Genomic DNA, 21022 nt, shown 5'->3' with positions numbered 1-21022 from the left:
CCCCTTTTTACTAGTAATCCTCACAACACTCCCTTATGACTACATTTTTTCGTTATTTTATTGTCTGCTTGTCAATGTTTGGTCACGTGACTCGAGCAGAATTAAAAGAAAGTGGAGTTCCAGTCAAAATGTAATACATAAATTACTGTAGTGTGCAAGTTATTTTTTACTCAGAAAAAATAATGGTTATAATTTTCACACATATTTCTATTTTTATTTATAATTATTCCATCCGCAGGAAAATTATTCCATCTATTTCTGTTGTGAAGATGAATATTATATTTTTATACTGTATATTATACATTTATATTTATATTATATTTTCATATATATACAGTACATATTCATTTATTGCTTGTTCATAGTGCCTCTTCTCATTTCTGTAAACATTTGAACTCTCTTCCTGAAAGATATGATAAGTAGGACATAGGAATGTATTGTTTACACTGTTGATTTTACATTGAAATGTATTGTTTACACTTTATATTTTTATATATTATAAAAATAAATAAAATATTTCTGTTTCTCTTAAGTTCAATTACTATACAATGAAATTATGTCTATATAGTTTTCTCAATTTTTTTTGTACATAAGAAAAACTTTCTTGTCTTTTCATCAATTTATGAAGTATATATGAAAAATATTGTTTACTTATTATTACTAGGGCTGTCAAACGATTAAAATTTTTAATCGAGTTAATTACAGCTTTAAAATTAATTTATCGTAATTTATCGCAATTCAAACCATCTTTAAAATATGCCATATTTTTCTGTAAATTATTGTTGGAATGGAAAGATAAGACACAAGATGGATATATACATTCGACATACGGACTGTATTTGTTTATTATAACAATAAATCAAATCAAATCAAAAAAATATAAGATGGCATTAACATTATTAACATTCTGTTAAAGCGATCCATGGATAGAAAGACTTGTAGTTCTTAAAAGAAAAATGTTAGTACAATTTATAGAAATTTTATATTAAAACCCCTCTTAATGTTTTCGTTTTAATAAAATATGTAAAATTTTCAATCAAAAAATAAACTAGGAGCCCACCATTGTTGATGTCAATAATTACTTACACAATGCTCATGGGTGCTGAAGCCTATAAAATCAGTCGCACCCAAGCGCCAGCAGAGGGCGGCAAAACTCCATCAAACACAATTAACAAGTGAGCGTTTCACTGTACCATCATTTAAATCTGTCTGAGCGGGGCATCTGCGTTAATTGCGTCAAATATTTTAACGTGATTAATTTAAAAAATTAATTAACGCCCGTTAACGCGATAATTTTGACAGCCCTAATTATTATTAATATTATTGTTATTATTTTTTGAATAATTATATTTAAATGAAGCTGTTCAATTGTCACAATCATGTTTCATCACACTGCTATTCTGTACGTTTTTTAAATTTATTTTCTATTATAAAATATTCAGTATTTCATATATTTAAAGAGGTCGGTAGTAACGATTTACATTTACCCTTACATTTACTTGAGTAACTTTTTGAGAAAAATATACTTCAGAGTATTTTCTTAACTCGATTTTTGTGTCATCTTTTTAGGCTATTATGAACATGTAATAGGTTATAGTACAGTGTAATAATAGCAGTTCATATAGATGAAGTTGTGCTGAGAAAAACAAACAAACAAAAATTATATTAAATCAGACATTGTAAGAAGTTACTCACAATGTTACTCATGACACAAGCATTCTTTTAAACAATACTTTTTTACAAGTTATACTTGAGAAAAAAATTTTAATGACTACTTTTACTAGAGTAATATTTATAAGTAACACTACTCTTACATGAGTAAAATTTTTGGCTACTCTACCCACCTCTGTTTATTTATTTTAAATGTTTTTAATATTAGACAACTTATCTATAGTTTATTTTCTCCCGTTCTTTTTGGCATCTACAATACTTTTCAACTCATATTTTGAAAAAAAAAAAAAAAGTCTTCCAGTGTCATGGCCGAGCTTTTAACACTTTAGTGAAGCAACTAAGCCAACATGACACGTTAAAAAACACACAAAGGTCAGATGGATCAGAGACAAGACTTTTGAGGGAAGTGCCCATGTGTGCTGCCTCAGATTTTAGCAGGTTAAAGCCTAAGGACATTTCAGGGTCAAAGGTCATGGGATCAGGTTCAGGGTTAGGTGCTCACTGTTATTTTTTGGACACTTTCAATAACACACATAACTTAAATACATGAAATGTAACAAAAATAATGAAAATCAGTCAAATTCTGACAATATTCACACTATTTTATCACTTATGTCTTTACAGGCGATCTATATTCAATTTATCATGATATACTATATCAATCATAAAAAAATACGAGGAAAATATGGCTACCGTAATTTTCAGACTATAAGCCGCACTTTTTTCCCCTCATTTTGAATCCAGCGGCTTATTTGTTGAGTTATTTGGGTTAATAGGTAACAATTTATTTGACAGCGGTGTCATACGACTGTCATAAATATGACATGACACTATCATGGGCATTACGGAATGCTTATGACATTTGTCATTAAGTGTCAACCGGCAAATTATGCCACCAACTTCATTTATGTCCTCTTTTTACGTCCATTCAAAAGTGAGATAATTTGCCGGATAACACTAAATGATATGTTATAAGCATTCATTAATGGTCATGAAAGTGTCATGTCATAATTGTGACTGTTTAATGACAGTCTTGTGGCGCCACTGTCAAATAAAGTGTTAGCAAATACCATAACTAGCAATTAATGAAACAACTGGAACAGTAACTGAAGAAATAATTAGTACAGAACATGTATTTTTATTGTTATTGACATCTGTAGCACTGCATTGCATGCTAGGAAGCATGTTGGACAACAACAGTGTTGACAGCAGGTGGCAGCAGATGTTGACTGCCTCCCCCAAGGGAGCAATGATGGCTAAATGAAGCTTCTTGAAGCAATGAAGCTTTGCAGCCAATTGGTTCAAAGCTTCATGGTGGTTCATTTGTTCATATGAAAGTCGTTTGATGCCCCTGTCAAGTAAAGTGTTACCAGTTAATATCTTTTGGCGTAAATATCAAATAGGACAGTAAGGACAGCTGCGGCTTATAGTCCAGTGCGGCTTATCTATGGACAAATGCTGTTTTCGTGTCAAATTTGGTGGGCGGTGGCTTATAGTCAGGTTCGCCTTATAGTCCGAAAATTACGGTATTTAGACTGAGTAAAAAAAAACAAAAAAAATCTTCGAATTCAGTATTTTGAAAAAATTTGATTGACAGTAAGTAACAAAAAACACATTCTATATATGACATATTTTTTTAATGATTATAAATTTAGTTAGATGTACAACTCAGTTTTTAATTTTGGCTTCCCTTTAGTGGGCAGAACAAGTCAGGTTCCATTTTTATTTATTCCTTATTCACGGCATTCTTGCGCAGGTCAGAAATTCACCAACTATGTAAAGTTAAGGTGCCGCTCGGAAGGTTTATAGTGGCTCTGTGACTTTACAAAATTGGTGAGTGTTCTCTTGAGAAAGACACCAAAAAGTGAGCCTGACTTTACAGCTCTCGTGGAATCACACATAAAAATGCTTTGTTTTTTTGTCTTTCTCGGTCAAAATGTTTCCCAAATCCTGGCGTAAAATCTTCATTTCATATGTCAAAAATCTGCGTGGCTCCCAGTATTATCTTTTCAATGGAAACCAGGTTGAAATTGCTTTTTGGGCAATGTGACTAACAATGACATGCAAATGTTGCACTAAATAAAAACCATTTACTTTTTATACACGTGTAATTGTATTTTACGGGGTGTCCCGTCCCTGTGTGTTGAGCTGACCCACAACTAATTAATCTAATGAATCAGCCGTGAGACAAAAATAAAAAAATCAGGCTCCCAAGATCGACGAGTGTACGCGCCCAAAATATACCTATCAAATTTCATCCTGATCTGCGCACCAATAACCGAGGAGTAGCAGTTTTATTTGTTCTCTCCAAGAACAACAAGAAATGAGAGAATTTGAGACATCCCTTCAGGGGTTTTAAATATGATGCTTGTAAAATCTGTGTGAAATGATGTTAAATTACAATTTTCATACTGATTTTGTTGATTTTGATTAGCTGAAAGCTAAATAATGAATCCATTTAGCAATCCAAGAGGACCCACTTGAGTTGCTTTTAGTTGGTCACAACAAATTAGGCGCAAAATTGGACCCGGCAGGAGAAATTAAGAACATTTCCCATTTCGGCTATTATTAGGCATGTGCACTTGTTTAAATTGTCGTTGCATTGTAGGATAATAGTTGAGGTCACATGCAAGTTAATCAATGGCTGCCATTGACGGCGCTAGACCTCCAATCCATTTTGTTTGTTCATTCGCCCCTCCATGTAAACATGGATTGGAGGTCTAGCGCTGGCTGTCAATGGCAGCCAATCAGTTCATTTCTGAAGTTTGAACTAACATTAACCCTTTACAGGGCAAGCAACTATTTTTGTTTGTTTAAAAAAAAAAACAAAAAAAACACATACACAGTGATCCCTCGACATTTTGCGCTTCAAACTTTGCACCCTCAGTCCATTGCGGACTTTTTTTTCTAATTTAAAAATAAATGAATACAGATGAGCTGCCCCGAGTCGATCGTGTAGTGTAGTGAGTGTAGTGTCACTCTCCAACCCTCCCTCTCCCTGCCCTTTGTTCGTCAGGCAGTGCACTGGAGTTGCTTATTAAAGTTAACGATGATTGACAGACGTTTGGGTTTGATCTGGCCAGAGACGTGGACTTCAAAGCGCTGCATGCGTCAATCATCGTTTAACTTGTCAAACAGTTGCTGTGGTAACTCAATATAAGTGGACAGCTTGAGCTGATTTGAGTTAGAATTATTGATTAGAATTTTTTTTTTTTTTTTGTATAATAAATATTAGGGCTGTCAAAAATAACGTTAACGTTAACGGGCGGTAATTCATTTTTTAAACTAGAAACTGCAATTTCGGGAGAAATTACTTCTGGTCTTTGCCATGTGGAGATACAGATCTTAGCCCCACTCAGGTCTATCAATAGAATGGACAATAATGCCAGTCAATGGCATTAAACAAAGTAAACGCCATTAGAAACGATTGGGAGAATTGGACGTCCATATCCGTCAATGGCAGCACCCTCCATAAGTGTCAATGCATTCGGGGACATTTGGGATACACGTCCTATTGATATCTTGTTATTTCTTGTTGATTTTGGGTTATTGTTTTTTTGCCATTGAAAATGAATGGGAAAAATTTTGGACGTCCATGGCCGTCAATGGCATCAACATCCATATAGTCAATTGAATCCAAGTACATTGGCATCAATAGATTCGACATGCATGGCCGTCAATGGCATCAATGCAATGTAAATTCCATTGGAAATCCCATTGGAAGTGAATGGGAAATGTTCCCATTAGAAATGAATGGGAAAGTTTTTGGCATATTTCCGGGGAACCGTAAATTTTTCCCAAATTCTGTATACCATCTTTATGCCCCTCACCGTCCCGGAATTTTTTATGTCAAAATTATGTCATTTGGTCAAAAATTGTAGGACAAGTAGCGTTTTGAAATTTTTTTTAAAAATCGGAAAATCGGCGTTTACGTGAAAATGGAAAATTTTTCGGGGCCATTTGACAAAAAGCCACAGTCACACAAAAATTCCGGACGTGTCGATACCTGAACGGTGCCGATCGGTGCAGCGGCGATCTGCGGCTGTGCGGCGCGCCGAAAAACGCGGAGAATAAGTTGATTCATAAAAAAATAATAATAAAGTCGCAGAATAACATTATCTGGCTTTGCCAAAAAGGCAAAGACCAGATAATTAATCACGTTAAAATATTTGACGCAATTAACGCGCATGCCCCGCTCAAACAGAATAAAATGACAGTACTGTGTAATGTCAGCTTGTTCCTTTTTTTTGGTGTTTGGCGCCCTCTGCTGGCGCTTGGGTCCAACTGATTTTATGGGTTAGTACCACGACGAGCATGGTGTAATTATTGACATCAACAATGGTGATCTACTAGCTTATTTTTTGATTGATAATTTTTACAAATTTTAATAAAACAAAAACATTAAGAGGGGTTTTAATATAAAATTGGTTTGAATTACGATTAATTAATTTTTAAGCTGTAATTAACTCGATTAAAAATTTTAATCGTTTGACAGCCCTAATAAATATATAAAATTACAAATTAATGAGATATTTTAACTGAGATTTCTGGCATTGAATGATCAAGTTTTCCCTGCCATTGACAGCAGGAGACGTCCAATATATTGAGAACTTACTAAAAAAAATTACTTCTGAAGATTAAAAAAACAAAAAAAACAAATATAGACTATATATTTTCTTAAAGTAAAACATTTTAAATTAAAAATTGGAGAAAATATAATTGACTCTTTCCCCTTCTTGTTTGTTTTTTTTTTTTAAGAGAAATTAATAAACGTTTAAAGAAATAAAAAATATACATTTTTTTGTTTTTCTAATTAAAAATATTTTGTATTACTTTTTTAAGTATAAAAATTCATATTTACATATTTATTATTTTTTAATATTTTTTAAAAAAGGAACAAAATTAAAAAGAATAAAAACTGAAATAGTCTAGTCTAGTCATGCCCACCTTTTTTTAAAATCCTTTTTTTTTCTTTTTTTTTTTGACTTTATTTTTAAATTTCATAGAATTTAACTCTTTGCCTGCCCTTGAGTTTTAAAAAAATGAGTGAGTTGAAGGTTGTTGATGCCTTTGAGTGATGTAAACGGTAATCTGCCGAAGTTATTGCACAAAATAAATAATTCATTTTTAGAGCAACTCTTGTTCGTCTATCACTGTCAACGTGTTAAGCGTAAAATTGCGTTTGCTCAATCGAGCTTTCCAAATTCACCTTTTTACATAACGTACTACAATAAAAGCGTTTGGCTTGGACTCAACCTTCACTCACTGGACTGGCCTCAAGCTTGACTGTATGAGAGAGAGCACCTGACTCTCAGCAGCGTAATGTACTTTTACCCATTCTTCCTGGGAAAAAGGCCACTAAGTCCACAAAGAATGCTATTGATTTTTAAGCCAAGCCTTCCCTCGTGCCTTTGAACCACTAGGAATCACAGATTTTTTTTTTTTTTTCCAAACAAGGTGGTGCTCTCACACACTCACACTAGTAAAGTTGGGAGTGCGTAGGAATGGTAGTCTTTACACGAGAAGTCTTAGGCCGATATTCATAACATCACTTATCCCTCCCGGCACATGAGATTCCTGTCGAGAGGGAGTTGCCAAAGATTAGATTAACATTAGTTTCAAAACAGCACCTAAAAAAGACACAGCAAAAGAATGGTATTAAAATAATTTTGAGATTGTCATTTTTTAAGTTAAGTCCTCAGTGAAATTGTTTTTTGGTGCTTACAAAGCATATTGAATTGAGTTGAATTAATTTAACGGGTTTAAATTAGGTCTTTGGCTGCCATTGACATCCGATCCGTTTGGACTGGGAGGACTGACAGCAATTTTTGAATTAATTTCCTTCAACACTAATTACAAGGCACTCATTTAAATTACAGGCAGGTAACGTGAGGCTACGCACACGCCAGTGATTAGAGGGAGAGAGTTCACTGCTACACGCAGGTTTTATTGCTGAATTAATAAAATTTATGTGAGAGATTGTCTTGAGTCGTGTGTGTTATTCGATCCAGTGTGCCTCCGTCAGATATGAGTACATGAAGCCAGTTGTATTGTTTGTATTCTTCGTTGATGAGACGTTACTACTTTGCGGGGGGGGGGCGGCGTTACAACATGTTGATGACCCCGAAACGCATTATTATTTATAATAATAAGTTGAATTTTGAAAACTGAATTTTTTTTTAGTTTCCCATCATACTTGAGGGGAATTCTAAATCAGGCTGCTTAGGCAATACTTTTCGCCAACATCGTCATCCATTGAATATGGTACGCCGGCCGGTGTCGTGCCAATGTAGTTACCCCGGTCAAAAATTGCATCCCCTGGGCGGAGCCATATGGAGGTACTTTTGTGTATATTATTCAATTTTTAAAAAAAGTTGCTTCAATAATAATTTTTTTTAAAAAAAGAAAAAAAAGTTGCTTCAATCAAGATATATATTTTCAACCAAAAAAAAAGTCGCTTTAATCAAAAAAAAAAAAAAAAAAAAAAAAAGTGAATGCAAAAAATCAATTTTAAACTAAAAAAACTTAAAAAATGCATGTGAAAGCTATTTTCTTTGATTTTTTTGGTGGGGGATTGAAGTCAAGTTTTTTTTAAGTAATTTTGATTTGTGTTTGGGCCACATTTTGGCAGGTCATTTTTGTCTTTATTATTCAATCAAAGTAAAAAATAAATTGCTTCAAAAATATATATATATTAAAAAAGAAAAATCAATAAAAAAAAGAACAATTTCAATCATGTAAAACGTTTTTGAATGGGGAAAAATATTTCAGATTGAAAATTTTGCATTTAAACACATAATTTTTTATTGAAAAAGTTTGCTTTGATTGAAGCAATCCTTTTTTTGTGGGGGCCATATTATGGATAGAACATTTTTATCTAAATCATTTAATCCCCAAGAAAAGTTGCTTCAATCGAAAAAAATCATTTGAAAAATAAAATTGCCCTCTTCTAATTTTTGGGGGGGATTGAAGTCAAGTTTTTTTTTTTTTTTTGATTGCAGTAATTTTGATTTGTGTTTGGGCCACATTTTGGCTAGGTAATTTTTGTCTTTATTATTCATTAAAAAAATAAAAAATAAATTGCTTCAAAAATATATATATATTTTCAAAAAGAAAAATCAATAAAAAAAAGAACAATTTGAATCATGGAAAAAGTTTTTGAATGCGGAAAAATATTTCAGATAGAAAAGTTTGCATTTGAACACATAATTTTTCATTGAAAAAGTTTGCTTTGATTGAAGCAATCCTTTTTGGGGTGGGGGCCATATTATGGATAGAACATTTTTATCTAAATCATTTAATCCCCATGAAAAGTTGCTTTAATCCCAAAAAAAAAAAAAAAAAAAAAAATCAAAGAAAAAAATCATTTGAAATATAAAATTGCCCTCCCCTAATGTTTTTTTTTTTGGGGGGGGGGGGGATTATATGCAAAGCAAATGACTGTCTACCTTGCTAGTCACATGATCTGTTCGAAAAATAATTTCGACCAATTATAAAAAAAATAATTTTTTGTTCATTTCGTTTTTGTTGCAGTATTATTGCTTTACAACTTTTATATATATAGGAAAGTCGATTACGTGCAATGACACTTTTCACTCACCAGGGGGGCCCCTGCCCCCCCTTAAAATCTGCTTATGTGTTTTGGAGAAGCATATTAGCACTAAGTTAGCCAAAAAATCGATTATTAAATGCATCGAGATTCGACAAGTGACGATTCGATTACAATTCTTAAATGTTCAAAAACTATGATTTTCCCTAATAACTTAATGACAACCGCTAGCAGCGTAAAGAAATTTAAGACACGTCTGCCACCTGGACACCTTTAACGGACGCACAACGTTATGATGGTTGCCACTGAAGTTACTGAGTGAGAGATTTACTCCTGTTCAAAAGACTCGAAACTAAATTTGTGTATGAGACAGGCAGGACCTGGCGGTCGCGCTTTGGGGCCTCTTCTGTGCGCAAGTTATTTTTTAGAGCAAGACGGGAAGAGAGATTGTTTGTTGCTCCTTGTCTTTCAGTTGTCCAGCAGTAGGTTTGTGTTAATTGGGAAAAAGTCCCTAGTATTTTGCCAAGTCCCGTGTCCGTCTATCAGAAGTGAGTTCACGAACCTCTAGTACTGTTTAGCTTTTATTGTTGTAGTTTTTGAGATATTACTAGTTAGCGCCAAGCACTGTGCTAATTAGCGACTTCGCTAACATGTATTTAAATGTCAATTTGTGCATTGTTTGGTGGTGTCCAAAAGATACACCAGATGCAGAACGTTTAAAACCAGGATTAAGTACTGCGGTAACACCACAAACATGCGAAATAGTACAGAAATCTGTGAAAACAAAGTACTGTATTGGCCCGAATATAAGACGGCCTTGATTATAAGATGACCCCCTTTTTTTCCAAGATTGAAGTTTGAAAAAAAGACTTTTTGAACAACAAATTAGTTTTTATACAGAAAATAATTACAGTTCATCCAAAACAAATAATTATAACAATATATTTGAGAGTAAAAGCATGTTATTTTATATCTGAACATTTAAATATGTAAACTAAAGTGCAATCACATTCGTAAATGAATAGCTTCTGGTTTTTGAAATGTAAATAAACCAATCTGTTGTGATAAAACAACAAAATTGCAATAACTGCATTAACCATCAAAGTGAAGTCTAAATGTAACTGTACTCTTGAAACAAATCTGAATAAGGAAAAACATTGCAATAAAATACAGTAATGCAAACTGGTTAAACTAAAAAGAGTAGTTGAGATCTGTCATGACAGAACATCGCTTGCTTCAATTATATCTGGCGCCATCTAGCGTCGTGAATGGGGAGAGTAGCTGAGATCTGTCATGACAGAACATCGCTTCAATGATATCTGGCGCCATCTAGTGTCGTGAATGGGTATAATGTCTAGACCGCGAATATAAGACGACCCCCCTCTTTTTCAGTGTTATTTCAATGCAAAAAACACCGTCTTATATTCGGGCCAATACGGTATATTAGAGATGAGAAGTCTTTTTTCAAAAGACACTTTGTTTCCAGAAAATGTGGAATTCATTCCACCAATGTCAATTTTATTGTACTGTTGAGAGAGATACAGTAAGTGCTGCCTTTGAAACAGCTAATGTTTTGGCACCTTCTTGCGAAAAAGGGCAGCTTTGTGTTGTACAGGGATGTTGAGAAATAATTACTGCCTTTGAAATGGTTAATGTTTTTGCACTTTCTTGTTTAAAAAAAATAATTAAAAAAAAAATAAAAGCAGCCTAACCGCAGCTTTTTGTTGTATGGGCATGTTTCCATCGCTCCAGTTGAATCATCAGGATATTTTAAATAAATAATGGACATGAATTTGTTTGGCTAATTTATAAATGAATAATTTATGATGCATTGATGATCGTCAATACCGTCATCACCGTTCAATCACCGAATCGTAGCAACCTGAATTGTAATCGGATTGAATCGTGAGGTGCCCAAGATGGCACACCGCTAATTAGCACTTGAAGTATTGTTAGATAGTAAAGTTGTCTTTTTAATTTTTATAAAGAAACCACACTTATAAATCCCTTCATATAACAGCTTAGTCTCCTTTCAACACCAACTCCTATTCAAACTGTAAATTGTCATACAAGAGTGTGCTTTGAAATTGGATTTAAATTGACAAGTGTTTGTAAAGAAAACTGGTTTATTACAGTCTGTCTCCTTCTTATTCGATTTTTAGTTTAAAGAAAATAAATGAGTCATTGACACAATTTATATCAGCTCTTTGCTTTGAATTAAAAAAATAAATAATTTTTTTTAATTCAAAAGGGTTCGGTGAATGCTTAAGGGAAACTCCTGAAATTAGTAACCATTAGCAAGGTTTTATGCCTGCAACATGAAGCAATTGTCAGAGAATCCCAAAACTTAAAAAAAAAATAAGGTCCTAATGGTACTTTTTTTCAAATTTGTAGAAAAAAAAAAAAATCAAAATTAATATGTGTAATAAGCGCTCTAATATTTATAATCCTAGCTAAATCCTGATTTTTTTTCTCATGGAACCTGCAGCTGCATGTGTTGAATTGCATCCATCATTTTTTTTTTTTTTTTTTAACATTTCTAAATTCTAAATTAGTCTCAAAATAATTAAATTCTGAGTGTATCAAATGTGATACACTAGGCTAGAAGGGGTTTAAAGGGATCCTCTGTTTTTAAGACAATTCTTAAAAGATAAATGTTAGTATGAGTTATAATTAAAGATACATGATAATATCGGCCACCGATAATTATCGGCCGATAATGGCAATTATGATGTCACACAGATAATCCAGATAATAAAAAAAATTCAACCGATAATGCAATCCGATAATTATATACTTGATTTAGCCTCCAAATGTGCGCAACCGAAGAATTCAGCACGCCCCTGAGGGAGGAGGGGTTGAGGAGGCAGAGTTACACGACAAGAAGTAGTTGAATATTATGGCGGCTGTTACTAAAAAAACGACGCTCTCGCCATCTGCGAAACATGTACCGTAGAAGTTCCACGAGGCAGAAAGAAAGCGTCCTCATTCAAAACCACTAACCCAGCAGCCATTTAAAACTGCATCACAAAGATTTTTGGAACGAATACGAGGTTGCTGCTAGCAGGAATGCTAAAGCTATTGTAAACACTAAGTTGAACTACAGGGCTTGTGACGATACAGAGTTGGGCTGTTTGGGAACGCAGCCCAAGGCGGGTGGTAAATTCGCATCTTTATTCATAAAAAATAATATTTCCACCTTGACCACTCTTCACTCGGGAGCTCAGCAGTACGCAAACACGCGTTCCCTGACGAACTCCCAACATTGTTGTAAGGTCCACGTCAGAGTCACGGTCGTCACTGTAGCGTGCCATAGTGCTTTAATTATTTAGTATGATTTGGGGAAAACTCCAACGAAGAATAGTCAACAAAAAAGATAGCTATAGTCATCTAAATCCGCGTTTTTTACTCACTCGAAGAGCCAGGAATTACACCGATACCATGGCAATGTCGCAGCCGCGATTAGGCCGTCGATTACACAAAATAGACTGATCCGAAAAGCCGCTGTGGGACCGACGAATCAAAAAAATGGACAGATCCGAAACCAATATTGCAGACGCGGTGGGACCGTCGGATCCAGAAAACAGACGGATCCCTTACTTGACTGAGGATCCAGGAAAAATGTTCGGGCGCTAGTTGTAACGTGTGGTGGGTAGGATGCGTGCATACAGGGACCAAAAAGGGGGAGAAGCTTCCACTTATGCACATTTATTCACTAAAAATAATATTTGACCACTCACTTCACTCCCCTTGTTTCCATTTGACTGGAAATTGCATCCAAAAGCAGCACATCGTGGCATTTTACTTCGCGAGTTTAGGCAGCAATAAGCAATTGTTGAACAAGCTACGCATTTGGAAAGATCCCTAAGACGTCATCACTGCGAGCCCACAAACCATGGCGCCAACTAACGGTCAAAATATGGACTAAATATTATAAAATATTGCCATTGATTTAACATTTTATGTGTTTCTAACAACATATTTTAGTACAAAAGAACAATTGTGGTTTATTAGCGCCTACATGTATTTAAGTCACTTTAACAACCACTGTTGTCAGTAGGGCGCTGAATGAAAAGCCACTCCCCCCGCCGCTCGGCTCAAGGGGCCCGTGGATGCTCATTGCACCCAACCCTGGCACTGTTCACATTTGTTCCGCCACTGATTGGCCATCTAGCGCCATCAATGGCGACCAATGAGTTGAATGAGCTCCTTACAAAAGACAAAAAGCACTTTTAAAAATGAATATTAATTTCTTTTAAATACAAGACGTCAGCAAAGTTTGCGAGTGAAGCTATACAACTACTTCAACATACAGTGGGGAGAACAAGTATTTGATACACTGCCGATTTTGCTGGTTTTCCCCACTTGTAAAGCATCTAGAGGTCTGTAATTTGTATCATAAGTTCTCTTCAACTGTGAGGGACGGAATCTAATACAAAAAAACAGAAAATCACGTTGTATGATTTTTAAATAATAAATTTGCATTTAATTGCATGAAATAAGTATTTGATACATCCCAAAAATCGAACTTAATATTTGGTACAGAAACCTTTGTTTGCTATTACAGATACTAAACGTTTCCTGTAGTCCTTGACAAGGTTTGCACACACTGCAGCAGGGATTTTGGCCCACTCCTCCATGCAGACCTTCTCCAGAGCCTTCAGGTTTTGGGGCTGCTGCCGGGCAACACGGACTTTCAGCTCCCTCCATAGATTTACTATCGGGTTCAGATCTGGTGACTGGCTAGGCCACTCCAGGACCTTAAGATGCTTCTTACGGAGCCACTCTTTAGTTGCCTTGGCTGTGTGCTTTTGGTCGTTGTCATGCTGGAAGACCTAGCCACGACCCATCTTCAGGGCTCTCACTGAAGGAAGGAGGTTGTCAGCCAAGATCTGGCGATACATAGCCCCATCCATCCTCCCCTCAATACGGTGCAGTCGTCCTGTACCCTTGGCAGAGAAGCAGCCCCAAAAAATGTTTCCTCCTCCATGTTTCACAGTTGGGATGGTGTTCATGGGGTTGTACTCATCCTTCTTTTTCCTCCAAACACTACGAGCCGAGTTTAGACCAAAAAGTTCAATTTTGTTCTCATCCGACCACATGACCTTCTCTCATTGCTCCTCTGGATCATCCAGATGGTCAGTGGCAAACTTCAGACGTGTCTGGACATGCACTAGCTTCAGCAGCGGGACCTTGCGTGCGCTGTAGGATTTTAATCCATGACAGCGTAATGTGTTTCCGATGGTTATCTTCGAGACTGTGGTTCCAGCTCTCTTCAGGTCATTGACCAGGTCCTGCCGTGTAGTTCTGGGCTGATCCCTCACCTTCCTCATGATCAGGGATGCCCCACGAGGTGAGATCTTGCATGGAGCCCCAGAACGAGGCAGATTGACCGTCAACTTGAACTTCTTCCATTTTCTAATAATCGCTCCAACAGTTGTTACCTTCTCACCAAGCTGCTTGCTTATTTTCCTGTAGCCCATCCCAACGTTGTGCAGGTCTATTATTTTATCCCTGATGTCCTTACACAGCTCTTTGGTCTTGGCCATTGTGGAGAGGTTGGAGTTTGTTTGTTTGAGCATGTGAACAGGTGTCTTTTGTACAGGTAACAAGTTCAAACGGGTGCAGTTACTTCCGGTAATGAGTGGAGAACAGGAGGTGTTCTTAAAAAAGAACTAAGAGCCGAAATATTTACTAGTTGGAAATGTATCAAGTACTTATTTCATGCAGTTAAATACAAATTTATTATTCAAAAATTATACAATGTGATTTTCTGGATTTTTGTATTAGATTCCGTCACTCACAGTTGAAGAGAACTTATGATACAAATTACAGACCTCCACATGGCTTGCAAGTGGGAAAACCAGCAAAATCGGCAGTGTATCATATACTTGTTCTCCCCACTGTAGTTCCACTCCATAAAAAGCCACCTAAAAAAAAAAGATTGCAAATTGCTCATTTTATGTCAAATGGTGAAAATGCACGCATTCAATGTACAAGTGACAATAACGACAGTTTTCCGTGAAATTCCATGGCACAGTCATATTTATTTCTGTATATTTATGTACAGACATTCGCGGGGAGACGCCGTGTTGACGGACACTTCAGTAGACCGACGCGTGAGCAACAATAACTACAATTTAAAAGGATTATTTATTATCATTCAGAGACAAAAAGGGGGAAGCTACTGTTGATCCTATTTACAAAGACACTAACGTCATCTTTAGAATATAAATAAATCATAACAATCACGGGATGGCTCTTCTTCTTCTAAGCTCGTAATGTTTCACAGCTGGTTGCGCGCGCACACACATTCACACACAGACGAGTGAGTCTTAACCTGCAGGAATGTGAGCAATAAAAAAAAAAATTCCACCTGGGCCAGACTTCCCACTAACCGGTCGGTCAGTGCCCGGTGAGGTAGTCCTGCGTTGAGTCGGAGGCGAAGGAGTCGGCGTCCTCGTTGTCGGAGTCGTCGCTGCTGTCGTCTGCGGCCGGCTCGCCCGACAGTGCGATGCGGGCGTAGTCGTCCGTGTCGATGGACTTGCAGAAGTGGATGGCGTATTTGAGTTTTTCCTGCAGCACCTGCTTGCACGAGTAGCGCGGCAACTTGAGCAGGAAGAAACATGTGTACGACTCGGGGAGGAAGTGGTCGGGAGGGTTGTATTTGTCTAGCACCTGAACACACAAAAAAAAAAAAACACTCTCAATTGAAGTCGATGAGTTCATCCTCTATGATTTTTTTTACGTATTCCTACCTGTACGACAAAGTCGCGTCCACGGAAGTCGGCGATGGTGCGCGGCAGTCGCGTGCGCCCCCAGACGAAGCGCAGGAAAAGCGAGCGCTCCGTGTTGGAGAAGGACTCCATGACTTCCCAGAACCATTGCACCAGCGGGGCCGTGGGCTCCACGCCCTTGTAGGTGGCCACTGACTTCAGAAGGTGCAGAGGGATGTCGGGGCTACCGCACACCTGCGGGAAAAAAAAAATTAAAAAATTTAAATATGATTCATTTCTGGTGAGAACACCTTGAGAAGTTGATCTTTGAAGGCTATACAGTAGATCAGGGGTGTCCAAACTTTTTGCAAAGGGGGCCAGAATCGGCGTGGTAAAAATGTGGGGGGCCGACCTTGGCTGACGTCCTTTACGTAGAACAATATATTTAAGCTAAATTTAGCAAGCCATTCATTGTGCCACATTTGCTTTATTATTTTTTTTATGAATACGGTAATTTCAACAATCTCGCAACTAGCCTTTGCGGCGTTCTCTTTCGTCTCTCGGGCTCTTGCGAAATACTGCTGTGAAATTAAACTAGCTTCAAATTGCTTCAATTTCTCGCTGCGTATCTTCCCTGTAATCTTGTCGTACATGTCAGCGTGTCTTGTTTGGTAATCTCGCCTCACATTGAAATCTTTAAAAACAGCGACTGTCTCTTTGCAAATGAGGCAAGACACAGTTGTTGCGTATTTTAGTGAAGAAATAGTCCAATTTCCACCAATCCTTGAAGTGTTGGCCGTCACAGTCAACTTTTTTTTGTTGATTGTCGCCATTTTAGAATATTGGAAGTAGAGGGTCACACGGAGTAATGCTGCTTAGCCCTTAAATATCTGCAACATGAAGCAATTATCAGAGAATCCCAAAATTTGAAAAAATAAGGTCCTAATGAAACCTATTTTTCAAAATTGTGAAAAATGAATACGTGTAATAGGCGCTCTAATATCCATAACCCATGCTAAATCATTTTTTTTCTCATGGAACCTTCAGATGTATGTGTTGACTTGCATCCATCATTTTTTTTTCCCCCAAAAAGAAATTCAAATTCTAAATTCTAAATTAGTCTGAAAAATCAGGAAATTTTCAGTGTATCAAATGTGATACAATTGGCAATAAAGGGTTAAAGTGTTGCTGCCTTTTAGTGGGTAAATGAGGAGCAGCATTTCGTGTGTAAGCTACTTCATATGCTGGTTGCAGTACTGCTGACCAATTTATTATCGTAATTTCCCGAATATAAGGCGCACCCGTGTATAATGCGCACCCCAAATTTACTTGTAAAATCTAGGAAAAATTATTGTACCTGTATATAACGCGCACCCTAATTTTAGCACCAATAAATAGAAGAATACAATAAAACAGAGCTCGTGTACAGATACACAAATGACATTTTACTGACTGGTGAAACACAGCACAAGCATAGCACATTGGTAGTTCAAAACATTACCATGAACTGACAATATTTACGGTAATAATATGATTTGACAACTTCTCCAACTTACCAGAATCTAGGAGACAACAAAACAGATGTGACTTTCCTTTTAAAGGCTGCTGTATAACTTGCACGTTTCATCATGATGAATAAATGTTTCTTCCATGGATTGATACAGTAAAATGAAAGTGAGAACGTAAGTCGGAAATCCGTGAGAGCTCATCGCTGTCAACACGACAGTAACAACAGGAACTATTGTTATTTGGGTTTGAGTTTCCCGAGGGACCGATATAGTTGACGGACACAGGAAGAGAGTGAGCTTACGTTTGTTATTGTCCGAGTTGCGGAGCTGCAATAAACGTTGATTACATGGAGTTCAAGAAACTAAATTCTGTGCTTTATGAAGAGTGAAAAAAGCAGAATTTAACACAGACGAAATCATTCGGCCGATTAGAGTGAAGTATTACCGAAACAAAATGGTGACGTCACGTACCGTAACGGGTCGCCGCATACGTTTCTTCAACACAACGTGGCCGTGTCCAAAAAAAAAAAAAAAAATCTGTTTATATATATATATATATATATATATATATATATATATATATATATATACTTCTGTCTCCATCCATGTACCCGTTTATAATGCGCACCATTATTTTACAAGTTGATTTTGGGCAAAAAAAGTGTGCGTTATATTCGGGAAATTACGGTAAGTCTTTGTGTGGGCCAGATGTTATTGATTTTATGACAGAGGCTGGGGGCCGGATGAAATTTGACTACGGGCCGCATTTGGCCCCCGGGCCGGACTTTGGACATGTCTGCAGTAGATGCTTTGAACATACATGGCAGATTTAATTTTTTTGGCCATTGCCTTTTGAGACTTTTTTGTGGGTCTGCTCATGATCGACATGCCTACCGAATTTCAAGATGCTACGTCATAGACTCCACCATCAGTTGTCAAGACTCCTACAGACATTGCGCCAAGCCTTCCCGTAGGGGGTCGGAGCCAGGCAGAAGTTGAGTTGGCTTTCACTGTGATAAACTCAGACACATGCTGCGTTCTAACTCCGGATTTAAGTGGAAATAGACAAACATAATAGACCTTCCTACCAAATTTCATCTTGCTAAGTGAAACTGGCTTTGGGGCCTGAATTATTTTGCTAAATTCTACAACTCGAACAAGAGCCAAAGTGGCTACTTTAAACAAAAATGGCCGACTTCCGTGTGTCATCATAAGACTTTGTTGTGATTATAGTATAACACATTTGGTAGGCATGTACCAGTAGTGATGCACGATAATACATTTTTCGCCCGATATCGATAACCGATAATTTCCTGCCCCTTCCACCCGATAACCGATAATGTCACGCCGATAATTCTATTCAAATATGTATGTAAAATTTTAAAGTATACAAAAATCAAATGTTACTGTGCAAAAATGTAATTTAGTGCTATTTTTTTTCCACATCAAATGTGAACAAGTAGTAAATTCCAACATCTAAACAATGGCAATGACATTGTGTAATGGTAAGCTTTTGGCAACAATTACTTCGAGAGTAAACACCCAAGTTGCACAAAAATGCCTTTAAAAGTAAGCCATTCCTAACATATATCACATTACTACACTGCAAAAACATCTCCTTAAAACTAGCAGAATTGGACAAAACTGTTGATTGCACACATTTGGAGGCTAAATCAAGTATATAATTATCGGAATGCATTATCGGTTGAATTTCGTTTTATCTGGATTATCTGTGTGACGTCATCATCGCCATTATCGGCCGATAATTATCGTGCATCTCTAAGTACCAGTATATCCATTATACTCATGATAGACATGCCTACCAAATTTCAACATGCTAAATGAAACTAGCTTTGGGGAATTTAGCAAAATGGTTCGTTTTGTTAAATTCTATGACTCAACATTAGCAAAAGTGGCTGCTTTAGCCTAAAACGGCCAACTCCATGTCTACTTTCAGGCATGGCTCCTTCACACGATTTTGTTGTTCCACTCAGGATAGATCTGTCTCCCAACATTTCAAGTTTAAAACTGAAGTGTCTTTTGCGCCTTAAGTTTCAAATTTGAAGAGTGAAATTATCTTGACTGTCGTGTCGAATGGACCCTGAAAGTATTTCTCACCATAGTTTCCAGTTCGTATCCCGTGAAAAGTGAGAGCACAGGAACAGGGACGACGCGAGCCATCCCCTCCCGCACCGCTGACACCTGCTCGTCAAACTCATGCAGCCTGTACAGAAACAACAACACACATCTGACAACTGTTCCCCTACGTACCTGCAGTTGGCAGTAATGCCCGTTACAAAATGTACTGGCCTGTAGTTGATGGCGAGTCGCACGTATTCTGCCCGATTGTCCAGCGTGATGTGTGAGTATTTGGAGCTAAGCTGAATATCCTGACCGCTGGCGTTGGGCACAGTGAAGGGCAAAGTCATAGCCTCGAACTCTTCAGACGTGGCCTCATTATCTCGGATGTACATCAGGCCAGGAATGAAGTCCTTGTCCACCTGGAGATGGAATGTGGACACAGATTACTACACTTGTGAATTTTTGTTGGTGTTTGTTGCTGAGATAACACTGGCGCAATTTGATGGGGGAATGATCTACAGTGTGGTCAACTAGGGAGTCCAATATGGCCCCCGGGATTGTTCTGCCTGACAGGCACCTTGTAGCTTATTAATACTCTACATACAAATCAGTGTTCTTTTCATCAGCGGTGACGATAACGAAAATATTTCGTCGATAAACACTTTTTCATGACGATGATAACTAGAGGTGTGCAAATTTTCCGATTCTTAGATTATTCGCGATTCGGCTGTGGAAGATTCGAGAACGATTCACAAACATCCAAATTCCGATTATTGAAATATGCCAAGTAAAGCAGAAGTACAACACACTCAGCGCGCCGCGCGGTCTTCGGGATGCAATGAGGAACGAAGCGAGAGTAGCTAAACATCATGCTTCTCATTACCCGGCCCCTCGGGTAAGGCCAATGCTCAACTCACGGCTCTAGCTCAACTCATGCCACGAGATAAAAAAACACAACAACATACCTGACTGCTGCCGAAAAGCAGCTACAAAGTACATCCACATAATGTTTACAGTATATATCATTTATATAAGACTAGATGCAATATAGATTCGGTAGCATTAGCAGCACATCTACAAAAAGCTAGATGCGGCCGTTAGTAAACGGCCGCCATCTTAAAGCAGTACACTTCCCTGCAAGGCTGTCGTAGCGAACCTTCCAAGCGAACCTAATTAACTTTTTATCTAAAATACTCCTAAATCGGTAAAATATTGACTTGAATCTATCTTTAAAATAGTTTAAAAACTTTCACATGTCGAAAGTAGACAAAAGGGAAATTATGGAATAGCGGGAGCAATTTTAACAACTTTAACGGTTGATTCACAACATTAAATTAATTCAATGTAGTTTAAAGCTGCTGATACAGAATGGGGACTGGAGTTTTTTATTTACTGTTATTTTTGTATATTTGTTTACTGCTATATGTTAACTTGATACTGAAATAGTAGTTTGGTTTAGCCTGAGAGTATTTTTGAACAATTTTGGAACTAATGTA

The 21022-nt window shown here is 37.0% G+C and overlaps 1 protein-coding gene across 3 annotated transcripts in view; it reads right to left on the bottom strand.

The window, feature by feature from the left end:
* Positions 1-15229: 15229 nt before the first annotated feature.
* herc2 (HECT and RLD domain containing E3 ubiquitin protein ligase 2) overlaps positions 15230-21022 on the bottom strand; it is a 118833-nt gene continuing 113040 nt past the window's right edge. For all 3 annotated transcript variants that reach the window (XM_057840738.1, XM_057840736.1, XM_057840737.1), the window contains exons 87-90: positions 19755-19945; positions 19563-19668; positions 15979-16191; positions 15230-15898 (exon numbers count right to left, since the gene is read on the bottom strand). In XM_057840738.1, coding sequence (XP_057696721.1) covers positions 15626-15898; positions 15979-16191; positions 19563-19668; positions 19755-19945 — 783 coding nt within the window. In that variant the 3' untranslated portion in view covers positions 15230-15625. The remainder of the gene's footprint in view (positions 15899-15978; positions 16192-19562; positions 19669-19754; positions 19946-21022) is intronic.

The sequence above is a fragment of the Corythoichthys intestinalis genome, chromosome 7 (assembly GCF_030265065.1).
Source record: "Corythoichthys intestinalis isolate RoL2023-P3 chromosome 7, ASM3026506v1, whole genome shotgun sequence".
Classification (NCBI taxonomy): Eukaryota; Metazoa; Chordata; class Actinopteri; order Syngnathiformes; family Syngnathidae; genus Corythoichthys; species Corythoichthys intestinalis.
The sequence above is the reverse complement of the archived record's forward strand: the minus strand, read 5'-3'. Positions and strand labels throughout refer to the sequence as shown.